Source organism: Falco naumanni, chromosome 7 (assembly GCF_017639655.2).
Source record: "Falco naumanni isolate bFalNau1 chromosome 7, bFalNau1.pat, whole genome shotgun sequence".
NCBI lineage: Eukaryota > Metazoa > Chordata > Aves > Falconiformes > Falconidae > Falco > Falco naumanni.
The window spans coordinates 31,645,881-31,668,605 of NC_054060.1; the positions used below are offsets into that span (position 1 = coordinate 31,645,881).

The following is a 22,725-nucleotide window of genomic DNA, read 5'->3' on the forward strand; positions in this document are numbered from 1 at the left end:
AGCACCGAGAGCAGACAGGTCTGGGGGCAGCAATTCCTAACAGCTTCCCGGACGACATCACGCATCCATTTCAAGCTGGGTGCTGCAAGACATCACCTGCGTAACAGAGCAGGGATCGCACACAAGTACACAGATGAACATGAACACTTGGAACTGCACAAGTATGGCACCATTACCAGACTGGGAATGATTTTTAAGAATGACACCCTCCCCTGGGAGAGTGATGCTGCAGCCCGAGCTGGGGCTAGAGCAGCAACATCCCTGCACATCAGGACCTAACTGCAGGGACAACAACCTTCGGTATTTCACTAAGCAGGCACGTTACGGACAAAGTAAAAATGACAACTGCATGAGTTATACAAGTACTCCTCTTTATTTTCTGCTTTTTTTGGAACATGCCCTGGCTATTCCACAGGAAATTGGAGGAAGGGAGAACTCAAAATTGGAAATCTGTTGTACAACATACAGATTTGACACGAGCTAAGCGATTTTTACATACAGATAATTATTAACTTCTTAAAAGAAGTCAAATTGCACATGAAGCATGGTTGGATGATCACCACTGAAACACAAATACCAAAAACACCACCACAAACTGTAGCAATTAGGCAGCACTTTTGTAATACTGAAAACGCTCTCCCACCAGCAGTCATTAGGAAGTAGCAGTAAACGCGTCAAAGTTTTTCAGTACGTAGAGCATCTACGACTGCTGCTTTCAACATGAGAGCCAGCTGTAACACAGCAATTTCAGGTAAAGCATTAAATCAAATCTAATAGGGAAAGGAGTTCTACAACTATCAATGTTACTTTAGCTCCTGGACTGATCTGAATCTCAGTCTTTAGAGAGCACGTTAGGATGCCTGCTACAGAAATCAGAGTATTTTCTTCTCCTTAAGTAGGGACACGTGGAAACAAGTTGATAAATCTTCAAGTATTTGTAGTGATACATTGGTAAATACGATCACCCGTCTATATTTTACAGAACTATCAGGGTAAGCCACATGAAGACCCCAGGCTGCTGAATTGGCAGGACTCTGAATCCTGAGTCTCCCCTTGGCTCAGGAGCTGGACTGCCAGGGAGGTGTCCCTCCACCGTCACGGGGATGGCGCTGACACTGCTACCCACGACAGACACGCTGCCATCCTCACATACCACACATGACGCTGAATACGCATTGGCTGATGCTAACAAAAGCGCTTCAGATTCTTCACAAATAATTCTCAAAATCAGTTTTAGGAATTTATTTTAAATGAGACCGGCCATACCGGGTCAGGCAAAACACCCACACGGATCTGTAACTCTGCTCACTGCTGTCCAAAGGAGAGGCCAGCAGCCTCACAACAGGCAAGCGTGGACTGGCGGCTCCCCTGCACCCCCCACGGACTACAGCTGCTGGAGCACTGATTTCCAGATCAACACCAAAATGCTACTTCATGCAGCGTGAGAAATACAGTAACAGCGCACGAGCCCATATTCTCCCTCATGCAAACAATGCACTTACGAGCTGCTCAAGGATTTAACGTTTGCCCTAGCAGCTCCATCAGACAGATCCCACTGCACCATCGTGTTTTCACCCTCATTAGGAGGATTGCAAGGGTAGGAAATATGGCACCTCGAGTATATTACACACAGAATAAATGATCTAAGAACTCCACATCAGCACAGGCTTCCCACGTTACAAAGTTAAGACGTCTCCGTGTTTCCAAAAGACAAATTCTCACAAGAACAAAGACGGGCACACCAAAAAGGTCTGTGTCTAGCACTGACCATCAGCGATGAGCAGCGGTGGACACCTGGTGAAAATGAAGCCTGCTGGGCACAGACACAGCAGTGCTTTCCCTGATCCACACCCTCTCACCCAGGCTGCGCCCCCCGCATGATCACTTGGGCTGTTCAGCTAACGGCATGTCCCTGCTCAGTACCCTGTAACTGACAGCGATGCAAAACTGTAGCAACAAGGTGAAAGCAGGGACAGAGAGAGAACAGCAGTTTCAGTGTCTCAATTTTCGGAACACCAAAGAGAATTTTAAACAAACTTACTGCCATGAAAAGAAATGTATTTAAGAGACAAACTGCTTAGAAAAACGAAAAGAAGCCATAAGCATCTGCCACAATACAAAGACAGGTTCAGAGCACTTTGTTTTGCAGTTCTCATTCCTACAACGCTGTTTACAAAAGATGCCCTCCACACCCAGCTTACCAGTCCACCTGAAATTTGAGCAGCCTTCAAACGGACAAGGAACAGAAATAGGAGAAAAAGAAAACAAATCAAAGGCAACCAATTAATTTTCAGCTTCTACATTGTTCTTCTTGTTCAGCTGGGGACAGGCAACCTTTCCAAGCGAGTTCAGAAATGCTGCAGGCCCCTTCATCCATACCTGTCAAATCTTCATAAAAGAAGGTTGGAAAATGCTAACAGCAGGTAATAAAACAGAGCCACCGAAATTTATAAAACTGGAAATGCAGAAAAAAATGTATCTGTAAACAACATATTTATCTGCATTTGAGTGAGCAGAGTTGCAGATCAAAGGCCTGTTTCGCTCAAAAAATTCATACAAGTGCACAATTGTAATGAAACCCTTACACAGACACAACAAACAGCATGTGGGAGATGCAAAGAATAAATTATAGTGTCCTTATTCTGCTTTTTCATTGTGGAAAACACTCATACCTTTTTCTAAATTCAAAAATAGGTATTCTTTCTCTTTCTGCCCCTCTCTCTCTCTCCATATTTTATGTATCATGGAAACTCAAAAGTAGTAGTGTTTCTAATGCTTTTTCAGTTGAAAGATAATACACATTCTGTAACCCCCCGTGCTGCTATCCTTTCTGCACTGCAGCCAGAATGTAATAATAGAGCTCCAGCAGAGGTGTGAATTGCTTCCATTCATCCTCATCAAGTATTAACTCCAAACACTAGCATTCATCATTCCAAAGTCTACTATTAAGATAGTTAGTTAATAGCCACGCTAGTTAGGATAACACTCAGGGATTAAAAGCCAATAAAGTAGTGATTTCCATAGCATTACCAGAATCAACTGTAAAATTAACACTGTATTTCAGGTATTTTCTCAGTCACATTTTTAAGATGATGCACACAAACCCAACTGCCTGTGTACACACAGAGCGTTACAGTGCATGGCAAGACTCGGCTTTCTCAGGGTGAGGAGGAAAAAGCAAAAGCTCAGCAGAACTTTGCCAGCCTTCTGTACCTTCACAGATAATCTAAGCCTCCAGTGTTAAGTCTTGCTGGTTAGAGTCTAAAATAAAGTGACTGCAGTGATGTTTCTCATTTATCATATGCTCTTGTAGCATACTGTTGAGTAATACTTATAGGACAATTTCCATAAAATTTATAATAAATACTCCTCAAATTCTAGTGTCTGAAGAAAATACTACAGTTCATTCACATGAAGTTCTCCTGCTTTTCTAAAAAGCTTTGGTTCAATCAGACAAAATCACTTCCTCCTGTACAGCTGTCATTGCTTTCTCAAGGTACACTCTTATAAGGTGTGTATTTAGCTTTTTACACTACTGCCAGAGACGCCCCGCATGGATGAATCCCTACGGTGTAATGAAGCCTGTGAAACACAGCTACTAGCGGGCAGCCACATGCAGGAAGGCAGCTACATCTGGTTATCAAGAGTTCCACAAGCTGGGAGAACTGCAAGACTAAAGGCAAGATGGGAATCCCCAACCAGTAACATTAACACAATGCTGAGAAAGCCTGACCGATCCCTTGATCAGAGGATACCAGAGAACTCTCACGTCAGAGGCATCACCTACGCGCACACTTCAGCCTGCTGAAGCAGAACTGCTGGGTAAAGCATGAGGTTTTATGAGAAAAACGTGCTACCTAATGGCTGCTGCTTGAAAAGGTAGTCCCACTCCTACCTACCACCCCCCTTCACTGAAGGGAGCTCACTCCATTCGTTTCTCTGGCAGGTAACATCTCACAAATCATAAGTCACGCCTGCAAGTTAAACACGCCAACCAGGAGCCACTGCCAGCACCACAGAAGTAGTCGTGAACTTCTGGCCAAGGGCAGACGTGCTGTTTCTGGTACTGACAACCCATTAGATGGCCCACCTTGTCTCATGAAACCCCTGCTAGAAACTTAATAAAAATAACTGCAGTCCTTTCCAGGGATCCTTTTCTTTGGGATCCTACCAAAACTTCCGAGTTAGTTCCCAGGCCTCACCACACACGTCTATATTAAACTCGTAATAGAAGGATATTCCCCAGGCAGAAAGGATTCCTGAAGCAGTACCAAGCTGCAACACCTGGGTGCCTTCAGGCCATCCATCAAAAATGAAAAGTATCTTCTGGATCCTGAGAGAGCAGAGTGATCTATTAGCATGAGAAATCCTAGTTTGTCAGCTCAGGAACACAGAAAGTGATTCCAACCCTGTTATTCACTGTTCCTCCCTATTAGACAGGTGAGGATCAAGCACATTCAGTCAGTGTTATGTTAAGGTTGGCACATCAATCATTGTTTTTCAAATCCAATGTTAACTAATTAAAAAGGTTAATAGCACAGACCCACTGGCAAGAAGTTAAAAATGCCAGGCTGTGGGGCATCTTCCATATCTCAACTGGTAAACATAAGTTAGCATGTTAACAGAACTGTCTCAGCAGACTTTCTAGCAACAGTCAAACTGAAGTGCTAACTGTGCACCTTACAGACAGAAAAATTAATTTTAATGTCACTGACTAGCTGCTTTCATTTTACATAAATGTATTACTTTGCTATGATTCACTTGTGTCTTATTCCTGCTTCTCAGATGTAAAAGTACTAAGCTAAATTAAAAGAAATACTGCATCTGGAAATAATTAAGAACTTACCCACTGTCTAAATCCTGCGATTTGGGTCTCAGGCCTAATTTCTTAACTTTACACAAGCCGTTTCTGTGGAGGCTTAGCTCCCTTAGGGCATAGAGCATAAAGTCTCTGAAGAGATTAGGCTATTTTAAAGGAATTGGATGCTATAGACAGAAACAAATTTTAAAACCCTTACCATGATATGGGCCACTGCTTTCATTCTACTAACATGAGGAACTTCCGTGGTGTGCTCTTAATACCATATTAACAGAGCCCAGTTGGTGTTGAAAATTGCATTCACATTTCATTTAGGAAAAAAAAAAGGAATTATGAAAGGGTACATGGAAGTATACAGAGATCCGAGGTAAAATTAGGATTCCATAAACATAAGAATTCCTTTGTCTTCAACAGAGACACAACTTCACCCTTCAAGCCCAAACCTTCTCTGACACACAACAGTACATAAAGTACAGAAATACTCAATTTCAAATATGAAACACTCTTAAAAATAGGAGTAAGAAAGAAAAAGTGTCTTTCACTGGGAGGAAGAGTGAAGCACACTAAATAATATTCAAAAGCAGGTATTCATTGAAAAATGTCTGTTATTAACTGCAAAATGGAAATATTCCCTAATACTACTATAAAAGCTATTAAGCTAGATGGGCAAAGCCTTCTAATTTAAAAGTGACTTCAGTATGAGGTGTAAAAACTGCATTTCAAAAAACAATTTAAAAATGTTATCATGTGCCCATTAAACTGGGCTAAGGCAGTTGGTTTCTGGATCCATGTTAGGATAAATGAGGGTAAGCATTTGAAATCAGGAAGTTCTTAATATGACTGGCTGAAATTCTAGAAATTATTCAAGCAACAGAAGTCTTTCATGGCTTAGGATAACATGTGCACATACGCACGTCATGTTCACCATGTGCACTAAACCATTTTTGTGTTGCAGAAATTCTCAAGAGACCTTTTTACTTGTCATGATTACAAAATTAAAAACTAGTATTTTAGAATGACGAAGACTAATTGACCAATAATTGAAGAGAGCGATGCAAAATTAAAGAAGGAGCATCACTAACGCAGTGAAAAAGAGCACTATTTCTTCCACAGACAGCTTTGGTCAGTGTTTTCTTTAGGATGTCCAGCATTCGTTTCAGTAGTTTTGACACACCTCTGGTTCTCGCTGTCCTTCTGAGGCTCAGTTCTGACAGTGACAATCGGCTGTTATTGATCAACCCAACTGAAAATTATTAGAACTAAACTGAGAAGGCCAACACAAATGCCAAATATAACCAACGCACATGCCTGTGAACAAAGAAAAGCAAAGATTAATGTTTTACTGAAGGAAGCATTTTACATTTCTAAGGCTTATAACTAACGATTAAATAAACCTGTAAAAACAGGTTTAAATAGCTTTAAAAATAATACTTAATGTTTCAAATTACACAGTCTTCAATCATAAGCTATCTGCTTAGGGGGAAACGAAGCTAAGCCTGCTCTGGGATAGTTTCATTGGGAACTCTCAGAGCAGTCTGGTTTGCTTGCTCACACCATCCATCCGCAAAATCTGCCCTTTATAACTCGGAATGAATTAAGAAACTAAATTTGCATTTTACTTGAAAATATAATTAAAGTTACAATGGATTCTTTACATTTTTGAATAGCCAGATGGTAATAAAACTACAGTTCAGGAGACAGTAGCTTGCTGATGTATAACAAGGCCCCAAATCCGTTTGAACTAGTCGAGACTTTAAACGGTCAGAGAGCATCATGATTAGGTTTTCTTTAAGATTCTCTACTTTGTCAATAGAAGAGCAGCCTTATGAATCATAATAACAACAGAAGGACCACGCATAACCATCCTGTCAGCATTTTACCCAGTGTCATGAAGTTGCTCTGCCGAGCAGCAAAGTGAAGACAAACCAGTTACAGTGCAATAAGCAGGCTGCTGCACAAATTCCAACTAGGACTTAACATATACTACACAGAGAGAAACCATAAAGAGGAGAAAAAAAATAAAAGGGGGTGGGGGGAGATGTTTTTGAGAAGGCTTACACAGAAAACAAGCATAAACACTGTTTCGCTTAAATGCAGTTTGGCTTTGTCCCAACTGCCCAGACAACATCAGAGTAATGCGTAAAAACAGAGGAGAAATTGGATTAAAAGTCAACATCTGAAAACTATAGGGAAAAGCATGTATTCAGATCAACAGTCCAGCATATGGACATACTGCTAGTCAAAAATGTCTTGTGAAGGAGTTTCAGAAAGACTAGAGCCATCACGAAGGATAAAAGGAAATGCTCACTGATTTTGTGAACTGCAACAAAAACAGGAACTTTGCCCCTTGGATTACATGCTCTACAGTAAGATGCACCTAAAATGAGTCTGTTTAAATATAATGCGCACACATTAAAAAAAAAAGCATACCCCAAGTTTCTGTGGTGATAGAAAGTCCTCTCTGCTAAGTTTAAGATAAAAGAGTCCAGGATATACAAAAAGCAAACATGTTGATGTGGTTGAACCTTTAAAGAACAGAAAGTAAAACTTCACTTAGAGCAAGACTGAAGTGTATTAGCTTATCACAACATTGAATTTTTTGAAGAAAAGTTAAAAAACCACAACAAACACACAACCACCACCACAACTTACCAACTACTCCAAATACATTTTTAATGTCTGGCACGTACATTGCAAACAACACAACAATTGCACTCAGTGTTAAAGTGACAAGGATATGGCAAATCCACGACACAGGAAGGTGAGAGAAAAATACCATCAACACAGCTTTCCTTGCCTACACAACATGAAGAGAAACATTGCACGGGTAAATACATACACATACATACATTTTGACCTTATCTCAATTTCATAAACTTAAGAATTACATTATTCCAGATTGAAAGAAAATGTTAAAAACAAAAAGGCAAAAAATTTAGTAATAGTTAAATGGTTTGGTTTTCTGTAGCATAAAGTTTATGCTAGTATTAAAGCAGTATTTACCACACCGCCGTTAGTTTTAAGGAATTTCTTTTTTGTAGGGACAAAAGGAGGTCTGGAAGATCACGTAGCAAATCTCAGTGTACTGTCAACTGATACGTAATCTATACGCTACATAGTTTCGCATGCACAATTTTTTTTGGTCCTAAATGAATGAATTTTCAGTTCTACCATGGTATTGATAAACTGAAGTAGGTGGGTTTTTGTGAAATAGGTCAATATGTGGTTTTAATTTACAATTAAATTGAGTTTTCAAGTATAAGTGTGTTTGTTTGCGGGTGCGTGCATGTAGAAAGGAAAAACCGAGTCAGCAAAACTCAATTTAAGGGGGGTGGGGGTGGGTGGGAAATCAAACGGAATAAACTTCAGAAGTTCTGAATTCTCTAAATTAAAAACAATGCAGTGGGCTAGTTTTAATCTGAAATCTGTCTCAAGAGCACAAATTAACTTAGTGGTTACTTGTTATTTTGGAGCTCTCATGGAACATATGCAAATATGTGGTCTTTGATCAATCACTTGACAAGCAAGTTAAGATACACAAGACTAGATGTGACTCAAATATTGCAGTCTGCAAAACATTAGCGCTACCATTGCTTATTGCCAGCTTCAAAACATTTAGGAGTACTTACTGGGAAATGGATTAGAGGGACTGTCAAAAGCACCGCAAACAGTATAGCTAGTTTAACAGTCATGATGACAGTATCATGTGGCAGGTACCTGCTGTAACCTTGTAGTAATTCAGAGTCCACTTCGTCTGAAAAAAAATATAATTGCTTTGTTAACCATTTGAGAACTAAGATAATTAGAAACACATATGAAGCTTACATTCAAATTGATCAATTTGCTTGTGACTAACACGGAGTAAGGGGGGTTGCACATATGCATTCCTGTGGCATTACTGAGACACTAGTATACATAACTTCGAGAAAACTGAAAAAACTTCAGGAGGCAAGGCTCTGTCAAGCCTGTGCTGAAGCCAAAGCTACCTAACGAGAAGATACACATATGAAGGAGAAAGCATTAAAAAGAAAGATGATACGACATGAAGCCAAGTATACAGTAAAACTTGTTCTATGTCTCTGAAACAGTCAACACTAGATTCTTTCAGTTGAACTGGAAACCAGAAACAAATTAATTTTGCTAAACTGGCTGAATTGCATTTCCTTTCCCAGAAACATTAAGTGACGTGCAAGGTAAAATTTCATGCTTTGAAAGAAAAGCTCCAATTCTAATTTAAAGGAAGAAAGAAATGTTCAAAATGCTAGGGTATGTGCTTTTATTGGCTATACTTAGCAATATATTGCTGGATGACATGGAGAAAGATATTTTTTATTTAAAAAAAAGAAAAAAACAAACTATTGACAATGGAGACTGATTCTTCCCTATGGTAAATGAGCAGACAAGCACAACACAAGGACACCTGAAGGCTGTCAGTTTGGATTCTTACAGTACCCAAAGGACAACAGAGGACTGCACTGGTGTCGTGGTTTTGGCTGGGGAAAGAGTTAATTTTCTTCTCAGCAGCTGGTACAGTGCTGTGTTTTGGATTTAGTACGAGAACAATGTTGATAATACACTGATGTTTTTAACATTTATACCAAGTCAAGGACTTCTCAGTTTCTCAGGCCCTGCCAGTGAGAGGGCTGGAGGGGCACGAGAAGCTGGGAGGGAGCAGAGCCAGGACAGCTGACCCGAACCAGCCAAAGGGATATTCCATACCATGGACCGTCACGCTCTGTATTAAACGGGGTGGCTGGCCAGGCCTGCCCATCGCTGCACAGGGACTGGCTGGGCATTGGTCAGCTGGCAGTGAGCAACTGCACCGTGCATCACTTGGGTTTTCAGCCCTTTTGGATTTTATTCCTCTCTCCCTCTCTCTCCTTCTCATGACAATTGTTATTATTATACTTTATGCTAATTATTAAACTGTTCTCATCTCAACCCACAAGTTTTCTCTTTTTCCCTGGATCTCCCTCCTATCCTTCAGGGCGGGGATGGGGCAGTGAGCAAGCGGCTGTCTGGTACTTAGTTGTCACCTGGGGTTAAACCATGACAACGAGCATCGCACCTAACCAGGCCAAACACTTTCAAATGACAGCTCCATTCTCTTCAGCGGTAGCAATTCCATGTGCTATCCCACCACAAGCACATTTAGCTTTGCAAAACTGACTCTGCTGTGGAATTACTGTAGAACTGTACGCTGTGATACACCATCAGAAGCATTACTTTTGTACGATTCAAGGCAGAATGGAGGCAAAATGTGATGAATCAGTGATAAATCCTTCACCTTTGACTTTTGCCCCTTTAAGGTGAAAAGTTTTACTAAGTTAACAGTAAAAGTCAGAGCCCTGAAAGTGGTCTGCTGCCCCGGCTGTTTTGGGTTTTTTTTTTCCCCTCGCACACCTTGGCTCTATGCTTTTTTGGAAACCAAAGTTTCAAACCATCTGAACCACACAAAGATGAAGCACGTCTCATTTCAAAGAGGGAACTCTTTATCTGTTGTTTTGTTTTCAATTTAAAATAAAAGGGTTTACATTTTCTCAGACTGCTAACAGATTCTCTCTAATACTTAAAGAAATTAGTTAAACAAGACAACCAAAAAGTGAAAAAAGGAGAAGCAGTTTGCAAGCAACCCAAACCCTCTCTTACAGGCACCCACTGTTGGTTCCAGGGTTTCAGGCTCTTTGAGTCCAAGAGCTACTACAAGAAATCAGGCTTTCAGAACACCAGAAAAGTTCCCAGTGAAACGGATTAAAAGACTACAGTCAAGACAGGCTCCTGTCCCAAAGAAATAAACACAAGAGTGAAGGTAGAAGGAACTGGTCTGGTTTCTGCAACTATCACTGTTCTGTTCCCTGGATCTGTCCCACCCACCTCTTTTGTGTTTTGGGTTTTTTTCAATTTCTTTTTGAGCTCTCATCTGGAGACAGATGGTTATCCCACACTGCCTGATCTCAGAGTGGCACTCCAAATCATATTTTCCTACAAACCACACGGAGACAGTCAGGAAACAGTAATAGTGGCCTATATGTTATTAGGGGTTTCAAGACTGCCATACGATTTTTCAAAGGATTCTGAGTGTCAAGGAAACATTTTCAGACAATTATGGTCAGACATACACTTATACTTGGGGAAATAAGGTGCAGAATTCCCTAGATATCTGGAATTATTAGCTGCTGAAATCCAATATTCTTAGTGCTTTGTCAGACACTATCTCAACCCCGTGATCCAAATACAGAACACTTTGAGAGGAAACCCTCATCAGAACACTTTGTCTTACTGCCTTACTATCCCTTACAAGAATTTTTATTCATTCCAATCAACACAGGTTAGCATGTGATCATCTCATTAAAAGGGTGAGTTTTCAGAAGACATGAGAAGAATCCTCATAGATGACTGTGATGCATTTATGTGACGGTATTTGTATGAAACTGCTCCAGAAGACAGATCACCAAGCAAAGGTGATTCAATTTGACAAATTGTGCTATGTGAGCAAAATGCACCGTAACACAAATTTACAGCAGGATACAGAGCCAAACGGTAGTTCTTAGAAAAGGCATCACACTGTGATGTTATATTACAGGATACCAAAACTGCTCTATGAAACAGACACTCACCTCTTCTGCCAAGGTTATGACAGACCTTTAGAAAAAGGTCACTATGTAGATAAGGGTTTTCAATCTTTCTGTGTACTTGGGAGATGCAAGAATACCAGATAAAGTCATCTATGTTTAAACTCAATTAAAAAATTGTACTCCGAAGTATTCTAAAGTCCAAATGCAGAGTTATTAAATTGTACTGATAATTGTAATAAATGTATTGCAGCACATTGCCATGTAAATTCCACAGCAAATTAAAATGAAAGATGTCAGTAGATTTTGGTAAGGCAGGTGTCATACCCCACCCAGTTCTGTCTGTAGATTTTGGTAAGGCAGGTGTCATAACCCACCCAGTTCTGTTTGTTAAATAGGAAGGTACACTTACTTCATCAAGCACTATGTCAACAACACCTCTAAAAAACACGCATGTCTTGGTTTAGCTGACCATCAGACAGATACCATCCCTGGCTGAGGAACTGCTTGCAACACGAATTATTGAAGAGCAGAAGCATGTGCTAGGAAGCCCAACTCCAAGCTTATCCTTTCCAGTTTTTAAATCCTTCCCTAGTCTTATGTCACTGCCTTCCCCTAAAGTCAAGGCTCACACTTTCTCTGATCCAGGCCTTCTACTTTTCTTATGTTCCTTGTCAATTTTTTTCCAGAGTTCTGTAGTTTGTCTTTATGTTGTACGTAAACAGAGGTATTGTAGTACCAAGTCACTCTGTGCTATCCTTTAAAATAAAGCTTTTCTAAATTGGATGATTCGTGGGGGATTTTTTTCCCCCACTTCCAGCAGATTTCTAGTGAAATAGCTAGTGTTAGTTGCATTTAATTTGTAAAAATATAAAAACAAAAGAAAGAAGCCATACATGCTTTGCACTCAAGCTGTATCCGACAGGGAAAATATGCTGCAAACCTCCATGCCTACCCAACATTGGGGCTAGCTCGCTGTGGGTCCAATTCCCCTCATAAAAAAGTAATGGCCTCAGTGCTACTGAGAGACTACACATGTGCTGGAATATCACAGGGTTAATGAATGATAAACGTGGCTAGAAGATATAGCCTTACAAGAGACCTTTCAAACTTGTTGGACAAGCAGACTACTATCAGATCTCTAAATCTCTCATAGACCATGACAAATCCATTCCCAGCTTTTAAATGGAAGTATTATACAGTCCAACATATAGTGGCCATCAGTAATCTTAACTACATAGCACTAGAAAACATCAACAGACCACCAGCTACAGTTTAGGAACCAGTATCTTGTCTGTATAGCATTTTAGGGCATAAACTAAGCAAAGTTTAGGTACATTACATGTTGGGAGGTCCGCGAGACTAATACTTTGCAGTGTTAGGCACATTCTTAAGTCTTCACAGGAAGATTTCTGAGGATTCATGTGTATCAATGCACAAACAAGGCTGAAGTACTCCAGACAGAACGCATTTACCATTTATTATTAGCCCTCATTCTAAAAAGTACTTAAAGAATATACTTACCATAAAATGTCAGGTACCCAAATAGAGCAGACATAAAGTAAATTAGGAAACTCAGACCAATTCCTGTGACAGTTACATTCTGCATTCTACTTTTGGATGGACTAAAATGCAAAAAGCCAGAAAATTAGTGTTGCTTGACCTTGTGTTACAGACTACTAAAACACAATGTAATCTACATGGCAAGTTGCTGTTCATTAGAAAGCATTGTCTTAATTTATGGCTACTGAGTATTTGCTGAGGTCTGCGCTGTCAGTAATATTTAGGGGTTTTTAAAGTGTTTTTAATCTGGTAATTAAAGGGCACTTTTCATATAGACAACTTCATTTTCCTCATCTTGAGAGGAATTTAGAGATACCAGAGATAGATATAAATCAAAATTTTGATTTATACAAGATGATACATATTCAGATCCAGGAACAGGGTCAAAAAACCCACTGAATCAGATGTGGCCAAATGCAGATTCAGTTACAGCAATAAAAATTAACTAGTAAGTACCTTAGCAAATGACCTTTTTTCTCCAGATTGGCCAGGCCAGGACAATGTACTGACATTGATGATGGGACCATATTTGCTACTTTTCTCTCCTGTAAGAGAGGAAAAGCCAGTACAGACTACAACTGTACATTTCCCCAAGACATGACAGCTACTTAGCTTGCATTGTTTGATGCCACTGACTTGAAAATAAAAATTATCCAGGATTAGAGAAAGTATTACAGAAATACTATCATTATATTTTAATATTGCATGTGTTTTCATACATTACCTTCGGAGCTCACAATAGATGGGTAAAACCGAGGTATGGCAGAGAAAAGAGAAGGCCATAGTTGGTATTGCATAAGCACTCTAAAATAAGTAGAAGAAAAACATTTTGTAGGTTGTTTGCTCTTACAGATGGTTGGAAAAATATCTGGATGAATTCAGAATTTAGTTCAAGCCTTGGAAGTCAGTGGAAACCTTTACACATTAATGCTTTAAGGTAAATCTCTACAACACTGAATGGCACCTCTGAATCATTCAACAAAAAAATGGACCTTTTCAACTAGTACTTCAAGTGGTGGTCATAGCTTACTATTGTACAACCAGGAAAAATCACGCTGTCTGTAAGCCAACAACTGAAAGATTCTTTTCTAGCTATATTGGGGTCAAATGCTTACGCAGAAAGAGTAGGATCTGTCCCAGACCCAGTGCATCTATCATTCATGAAATTTTCTAAGAAGTTTTATAAACTCTAATACCCATAGCTACCTGTCAAATTACTGATTCCTTCACCCTGACTTCAGTATTTTTCAATTACTCCTTCACAAAAACTTGAATACCACATCCAGAAAATATAAAACTTTAGATGTCAAAGCATATTAAGATAGTTACATAATTAAAGTTGCAACCACACAATTAGTGGTATATTATTCCAAAAACTTGTAACAGAAGAGATGAATCATCTAGTACAGCTTATTCATTTGCCAAGTGGAATAAGCTGAACTATTAACAAACACTTTGTGCTGACATAATCGGGCCCATACTAGCAAAAATGTGCACTTTCCACTGATAAAGTTAAAATTTAAAAATAAAGATGAGTCCCAAGACTCTTCAAAGCACAAAAGGCCAGAACCTCAAAGTAGGTATTTCTGGTCAAAGCAAAATTTCTTCTTTGATCTATAGATAACTTTTATGTCATGTTTGCATTGCCCAAGCTTTTATTTTCTTTATTTCTCTTTTTCTTGGGAGGGTGGGGATGGATTTTGTTTCTTCTGACAAATGCAACTGTGTCCCTCCTAAATTCCACTACACTACAGGCCTATCCCAGATTTATTCTTACCTTTTTCTGTTTCTCCTCACTCCACAGAGCCTGAAGTTCTACATGATACTCCCTCTCCTACCAGCCTTGATGGGTGGTGACATGATGTAAATGCCACATTAATTAACAAATACCAGAGCTGGCATTTAATGAAATGCACAAGATTGCATTAGGCCTGAAGAATTAAGCTTCAGGTAAGAAAAAACTAAGATAAGGCCCAGGCAGTTTCAAGAAACCTGTTCTACTTCACCAGGAACTGAAAGCGTGCGTACAGCCAAGTAGCACTGACTTCCAGCTGAAGGCATATTAAGTTGGCTTGATCTGACTGCATCATGAGGCTGACCACTGCTGCATCTGTTATACTTTATACTTTGGTCATACTTGCAAAATGTTTTCATAAATGCTAACTTGGACAGCCAGTCTTCATATAAAAAAGAAAAAGTGAGCCGGGATACCACTTGGCAGCAGGTATAGGAAATATTTCAACAGCCTATAACTAGTTTTACAGAAGAATAGCTTACCCTTGATAGAGTTTAAACCCCATTCTTTAAAAACCACCAACCCCCTTTAAGTTTGCATATTGTTAATAGAGATTACCTCTTTTGAAAGATGAAAGAGCTTTGCTTTACAATCCCCAGTAGAATTTGAAACCTGTAAGACAAACGCAAAAAAATGGCATAACGAAAGAATAAACCCAAACCACAGACGTGAAACTTCTTCATTTCTGTGATGATTAAGAAAAGAAGGAATTTAAATTACAAGTGATTCTGAAAGTGTTAATGTCAAAAAAGTATTACAGTTACTAATAAAATTAGAAGAACTTCAAAACAGCATGCACTTTACCTGTAAAGTCTCTATGGCACTGCTTAGAGGTAGAGGACAAGGGATCGACCATTTTTTTATCATAATCTGCAAAGACCGTATATTTAATGTATGAATGACACACTAAAAGTCAGTTTAAATTTAGATATACAAACAGTCTGATATTTTACCTACATATACAAAGCAGGGAGCTACACCCATAGTAAATTAACAGGCTTGACTGGTAGATAGTTAGGCCAGGACAGCAGAACTTGTCAGTGCCATTGCATACAGCTGCTTACTCTGCACAGCTGGCAGCCTTATGGCATGCCTGTCCGGAGGTGCTAGATGGAAATGAGCTCTGACATTAACTGAAATACAACTAGCACCCTGCGTTCACTCTCTGTGTGCCACGCTAACTGCCTCCCGTGCAGAATAGCTGCTGTGTTCGCTATCCCAGGCTCTTTCCCTAAGTAGACAAGCCCTTAACAGAGATAGATCAGAGCCTAGGGCTAATCTTAAAAGGCAGAAACATATGGTTTGGACTAGAAAGCAAAGGAAAAACAATAAATGCAATCATTGTCCCAGAATGTCATTGGGGCTTTAGCTACACCCTGCTGGTTTAGGGACTGCCAAGTAACAGGGCTGAAAATCAAAGGGAAATTAAAATAAGAAATGTTACCTCCTTTTTGAGGAACCTGGTTTAAAATGATAGTTGCATTGCTCTCCTCACCCTAATTAATTTCCTATTGTAGTTGCCTGGCTTCAGCGGTTATAATTCTTTTGAAGCCTAGAGCAAATAATTAAAAACTTAATTAAAGACTCAGATTCGCGAGAAGAATAACATGGAAGAGAGCGCTTCTCCTGGCTCAGAGAACTAGCTCTTGCTTGCAGCCAAGTGGTGTTTTCCAACGGATAAGGATTAGATGCTCCCTCTTGTTACCAGTGCCAGGAGAAGGAAACAAATGCTACCTCCGGACAAAACGTGGGGAAAGGAAACTGCGGGTACACAGCATGCTAAGTCCATTGTGGCAGTAACACATCTTAAATTGCATGACTGAGAACAAATTATGACAACTCAAGTTACAGAACTAAGTATTAGTTTGCTCCACAGCAGTCTGCAAGCTTTGTGAAAAAGGATTCTCAATGGAAATCCTCCAACCATGGTTCTGATGCTAAACTGGTACTGCTTTACACCAGGAGATCTGTTCTTGCCCCCTTATCGCTTGGCTAAACTGCCTCCCTCTGTGCAGTGTGAACTGCAACCTCATCTAAGGAAGGGTGTAAGAAGGGACAAGGACATGCTAGCAGCATACCAAGAAGTTCAACCTAAGAGCAATCAAGGGAGGAGGAAAGGACCAAACACTGACAATGCACCTTGGGCCTGTATCACACATGTGCATGACTGTCACATGTGTCTCCCCTGCTTCGTCTCTTCCCTGTGCACTAAGCAGCAAGAAGCTGTGAGCTGAGACACAGATGCAGACTACTGCTGCTGTAGGACCACAACCAGGGATGCATGGCTGTGCTACCTCCCCAGGAAAGCCAAGCTTGCTGGCTAGCTGAAGACATTTATAAGGCTGAGCAAGGCAGCAAAATAATTTTTCAAGAAGATCTCTCTGTATTTCAAGGCACCCAGACAGGGGAAATAAAGGAGTGGCTTTGAAGGCTCCAAAGTAGAAGGCTTTGTAGGAACTCCGGCTAAAATTGGAATAGGCCTCCTGAGCAATGAAAAGGGGCATAAAGCTAAAGGGCAAGCTTTGGGGAAAGTAAAGTGTGCTTGGCAGTGGTGGGGGGCAGGGCTTCCTGCAAGCTAAACAGCAAAGTTATATACCAACACTGCAGAGGGAGGGCAAGACAAGCCAAACCAAAAAAGCTGAAGAACACTTTTTCTAAAATAAAATAAATACAGACTAAAGACAGATTGAAATAGAAATAAAAGGAGACAAAATAAAATGCAGTAGGTGCATTTAAAATCTGTAGTTATATTTGCCTGCCTGCTTAATTATTCAAATCTGTTTGGCTTTCCAATTGTAGTCTAATGAGATCCCCGTACAACAGGGAGAAATTTTTAAGTTGGCAGTTAGCTGGGCAGTCATGCAGGCAGCACAATCTTCCTCAGGAACTTTAAACTTATTTCATATAAATGTTGTCTTTTGAATATAACAAACATTTGGTTTTAAGTGAAAAAACCCTAAAACCCAAAGAGATCCTAGTGGAAACAGGGTATTTCAAACCCACACCAAAAGCATTGCTAAAAAAAATAAAATAGAGGCTCAAAATGTTCTAATATTCTCAGTGATGTTGCTTTTCCGTATCCTGTAGAGGGAAAACAGGAATCCCTTTATTCCAGCAGTACTGACAACACTCAGCAAAGAGGGGCTCTCTGTGCATAACATCATTCATTACATATGGCAGGTTCCCAATCTGCATCACATTTTCTTCTGGGGACATAAGAGATTTATAAAAATACCATCAGGAATCATTAACACCTTTGTCGAACAGGCTACCAATAGGGCTGTCTCCACAAAAAAAAAAGAAAAATCTGTCTTTACTCTTCACCAATATTTAATATAGCAAGAGGGGAGGCAATAAAAAAAAAAAGTTTAACGATCACATTTAATTTCTTTTCACTTAGGATTCAAGTCAGGGAAGTATTCAACAATCAGAAACAAAAGTTCTCAGGACCTCACAGAATCTGGCTTTGAATTAATAGTTACATTTATTTGTTTTTTCTTCCAGATCAGCTCGTCTCAGTGTTTTCACTTTTTTCGAAGTGAGGACTACAAACACTACACTAATTTTAAGGGAAGATACTGAAGCACAGAGAGGAGATAATGTGACCTGCCAAAGCCCCACAGCAGAGAACAGAGAACAAAGAGTAGTCTCTAGACCTTTTGCTCAGTGCACTCACTAGACCCTACTGACCAAGACACATGCTGTCTGTTGTACCTATCTTTTCTGCAGGCTGTATTAGAACTCCAGTTTGCTGGCAAAAAGCTGAACAGATGGTATGCACTTGAAAATGCACAGAATTATTGTATATGCAAAATATAATTGTATTACTTCCATATGACTAACACAGTTTTCTTCTGGAACAAATTAAAACCTATCTGCCATACAGAAATGAACATTGTGCAAACTAAAACACCATTTCAACAGCACATACCACCCACTTCAAAGCAATTAGATAGAAAAACTAAACCACAGTTAATGCCTTTGAGTTTTGGTGCCTAAAGAAGTCACAGAGAATATGCTGGGAAGAATGTTAGTTTTCTTTAAATATCCATAACTGGATATTTAATACATCCATAATTTTGACCTCAATTAGATTTACTGTGGCTGCTTCTTTGTCATTTAACAACAAAGAGTAAGCATACAAATTCAGCCATTTCATAAGAAATCCAGTAGTCTGTATACTCTTTCATTAGCACTTTCTACCTACTTTTTTGACAGAGAATCAAAACTAAACCCTAGCTTAAATCATCCCAGCTTGACGTGTCTGCACACAAGTTTTGCTTACACACTTGCTTTTTTGGAGCCCAACATTGTTTTCAAATGCATTCACCCATTACAACAGCTTTCTTCAGAGATGCATGCACGTTCCCACTGAAATCCAGGAGTTGAATTTGTTTTAAAATGCTTGCAACTAGCTTCAGCCTAAGGCCTATTTCAGCATTACAGTTCATGCTTTTTCTTTCTTTTTTTTTTTTTTTAAGATAAATTTTAAGAGAGGGGTCAAAAGTTAAGGCAATTTATAAATATTACAACTGCATTTCCATTAGCTCTGGAGAGGCTGTGGCTGCTCCTCAATGTTCAGCTTAAGAAGAATACTTCCCAAGGTCCTACAAACACTGCAATTCTCCAGGGATACCCTAGGGAGATGTTTTGACAGCTTTGAAGTTTGGTTTTATCACATGGTTTAGTTCCTAATGGATTGCCTTGGTCTCCTGGATGGCATGTTTGTTCAACTTGCCTTCAACTCTGTTTATCCCTTTGTAAAACAGGTATTAAATGCAAGTCAATGCAAGCCAGAATGACAGGGGAGCGGGGGAACATTTTTTCCAGGGTCCCAAATAAGATTCTTGTTTCTATACCTAGATGACAGAGTGTGAGTTGCTTGGTTGTACTATGTATTACACATGGGCATTAACATACTTTTTCCCTGTAAAAAGAACAACAGTGCAACTTAAAGTCACATTTTCCCTCTTAGATCTGCCTAGCAGGTCTCAATTTTGGTATTTGGAAACATCAACCTCACAAGGGCCTTGAGAGGGTGAACATCAGGGTCAAAAAACCCCATATGGCTCAGAGAAAAACTTTTCCTTTCAGCGGGAAAGAAGAATAAGGTCATTGACGTATTAATGAATCTTGTAAAATGCCTTAATGAAGTTCTAGTTTTCTTTGCCTTTTTTTGAACTCTGTCACTCCATTATACATGCAAATTTAATTTATTTGGAGTATATTAAATTTTCTTCTGCACTAGTTGCAGTTAGTTAGAAGCTAAGAAAACAGAATTCCATTCCACTACCAGTAGGGAAACAAAAGTGTATGTGCCAGCTCCCTTCACTGCACCGTCAGCAAAACAAAAATATTGTTACATTTACCAGTCCAAAATATAATTATTTTAAATCTTTTCACATGCTTGAAAGTTCATACACATTTCCATGCCTCAGCAAAATAAACGTAATCTGTCCAAGCAAGCACATACCAAACTTAAGGAAATCTCTAAATTTCACATAAAGAGTTAAGGGGGGAGGGGAAAGACAATTCATTTAAAAACAGGCTTATGAAAACATTCAAACAATAAGAAAAAAAATAGATAAGCTGTGCACAGATTTTTAACTTACCACAAGAGCAAAGTACACCATAAAGAAAAATGATAAACTACTTGTGTAGCCAAGAAAGCCTGTAAAATAACAGTAAAAATAAAAGAGAATTTATAAGGAAAGTGATCCTAATGTACAGCTAAAGCTTTACATTTTAGGCATGTTTTCTATTACAGTGCTTGGTATCTGGGGCTTAGGACTCAGAATAACAACATTCCAACTGCCTGTCACAGATCATTTATGTAGTTTTGTAGGGCAGAATTAGAACTGGCTTACCACTAATGGCATGCTGTAAGTAAATGCAGCTCTTTAATGTTCTGCTGTAAAGATTTTATTTTAGTATTGCAGACAAAATACTACTGCAACCCAAGTAATAGGTTAACTAGGCAGGGCTGGAAGGCAGAACACACTGCAACAACTTAAGTAATCCCCACCATCACCAGACCCCTGCCAGCTAAAATAAATAAATAACCCATTAAGGTTTTAAAGTCTTCAACTGTAATTGCTACTAAAGTAGAATAATATTCGCTACTCTCCGTTAATTACTCACCAATTTTAGGAAGAAGCGCAAGAGGAAAAACAATGCAGACTGAAGTAATCAGTAGCAGCAGTCTCCCATCAAGGTACCAAGACCTGTTGGAAAACCTATTTGTGATTAATACAAAGAGCTCCAGAGTCCTAAAAAACAATCACTAGGACAAGAAAAAACAAATAATTTCCAGTCTCGCATGCTATTTACGTTAATCTGTATTCCTAGTTTCTGTACAGTGACATAAAATAGAGCTCCCAGATAAACGAGGATGCAGAGCGTCATCCTCTAACAAACCAACATTGCAGACAACGTTCCATAGGCAAGTGTTTGCATGGATCCTAAGTCTCATGTGTGTAGTCATTTCTCAGCCACACAACATGCAAATCGCTGCCTTTATTCAAAGCAATGATCAGAGGGCAAGAGTATTTTGTACTCTACAATTTCCAACAGAAGTACTTATATAGTACTTCTACACATATCTTGAATTGGATTACACTGAGTTGCATATTTACATAATTGGAAGAAACAACGATGTCAATTCCCACTTACTGGTGAACTTCCCTTCCAGTTTATTACTCCTACATGACCCTAGCTGCTTACCATTTCCGAGAGCTGTGAAATAGAAAGCTATGCTACCCAACCTATCTGTTTGGAAATTCAGTTATGTTTTCTAAACATCTGCCCAAGTTTCATTACACCTATCATCACAGCATTCAAATAATAGAAGAAAACAAGAAATAAATCAACTCTCAGTTAATTTGAAATTATGTTTTCTGTCCAATGGTGATATAAGGAAGAACAGCAATAAGGAGGACTTATCTTTAACTTCACACAAAGCGATCACTTACTCTTTGCATATATCCACACAAGAATTAAAGGACAGAAGGAATGGAAATTATGATAATGAAATCTGCTATAGCGTTTAAAAACAAAACTACAAATAGTAAAAAAGCATTGTAGAGGCATATGAAGTTTTAATGCATTTGAAATCTATTCAAAGCATCAAAATCTCGTCTCCAAATTGAGGAAGGTACAGATGGATAAGTTGTTAAGAAACAGAAACATCTCCCCCTAACTTGGTAATAACCATAATATCCTGTACTGATAAACATCTTGCACATCAGCCTCCAACTTTACTACCTATAAACACCTTGGCCTTTGACCTTCAAGTTTATTTAGTCCAGGATATGGTTAGCACCTAATAAACAGGCGGCACCTCAAGTTATCATAAGGAAAGTAGCACAACACCTGTGTTAAAGAAAAAATTACCATGTATGTAGATTAACTGCTGTCGTACATTGTGGACAACCACTTGTGTCACTCATTTGAAAAAATATGTAATATAAATGAACAGAGACATTTCAAGGTTGAGGGCATCTTCACCATATCAAAATCAAAGCACTCCGCAAGCAACAATGTCTATATCAAAAATGACTCAAAATACATCATTCTTAAAAAAAATTAAAAAATAATAAAAAATAAAAATCTTTAAAAAGTATTATAAAGTATTTCACTACTACTGCAGTGAAAAGCAACTTTGCCAAAATCACCTCCCCGCTGTAGTATGTTTGTGTTGTTAGCATTTAGCATCCACGTGCTTTTAAAACTTTTCCTATCTAGTATGGTGGATGTCCACATTAGGAGGAACAGTATCATAGCAGTAGGTGAAAGTACAATGAATGCTGTACTATGTGTACATGTGGGACCTCTGGTTTAAGTCTCCTGATTCCAAACATGCAGCAAATCCACAACTGCCATTGTAGCTCACAAGCTCAGCAGGACAGAGAAAAAAATATTTTGGTTACTTTATGGTAAATGAAAAAACATTGGGGGGGGGGGAGGGGGGAAAAGAG

At 39.2% G+C, this 22,725-nt stretch overlaps 1 protein-coding gene across 2 annotated transcripts in view; it reads right to left on the reverse strand.

The window, feature by feature from the left end:
• Nucleotides 1-350: 350 nt before the first annotated feature.
• Nucleotides 351-22,725, reverse strand: part of SLC38A6 (solute carrier family 38 member 6) — a 54,167-nt gene continuing 31,792 nt past the window's right edge. For both annotated transcript variants that reach the window (XM_040601003.1, XM_040601002.1), the window contains exons 7-16: nt 20,891-20,973; nt 20,362-20,420; nt 15,554-15,619; nt 15,308-15,361; nt 13,679-13,758; nt 12,916-13,016; nt 8,449-8,573; nt 7,472-7,616; nt 7,250-7,344; nt 351-6,127 (exon numbers count right to left, since the gene is read on the reverse strand). In XM_040601003.1, coding sequence (XP_040456937.1) covers nt 6,047-6,127; nt 7,250-7,344; nt 7,472-7,616; nt 8,449-8,573; nt 12,916-13,016; nt 13,679-13,758; nt 15,308-15,361; nt 15,554-15,619; nt 20,362-20,420; nt 20,891-20,973 — 889 coding nt within the window. In that variant the 3' untranslated portion in view covers nt 351-6,046. The remainder of the gene's footprint in view (nt 6,128-7,249; nt 7,345-7,471; nt 7,617-8,448; nt 8,574-12,915; nt 13,017-13,678; nt 13,759-15,307; nt 15,362-15,553; nt 15,620-20,361; nt 20,421-20,890; nt 20,974-22,725) is intronic.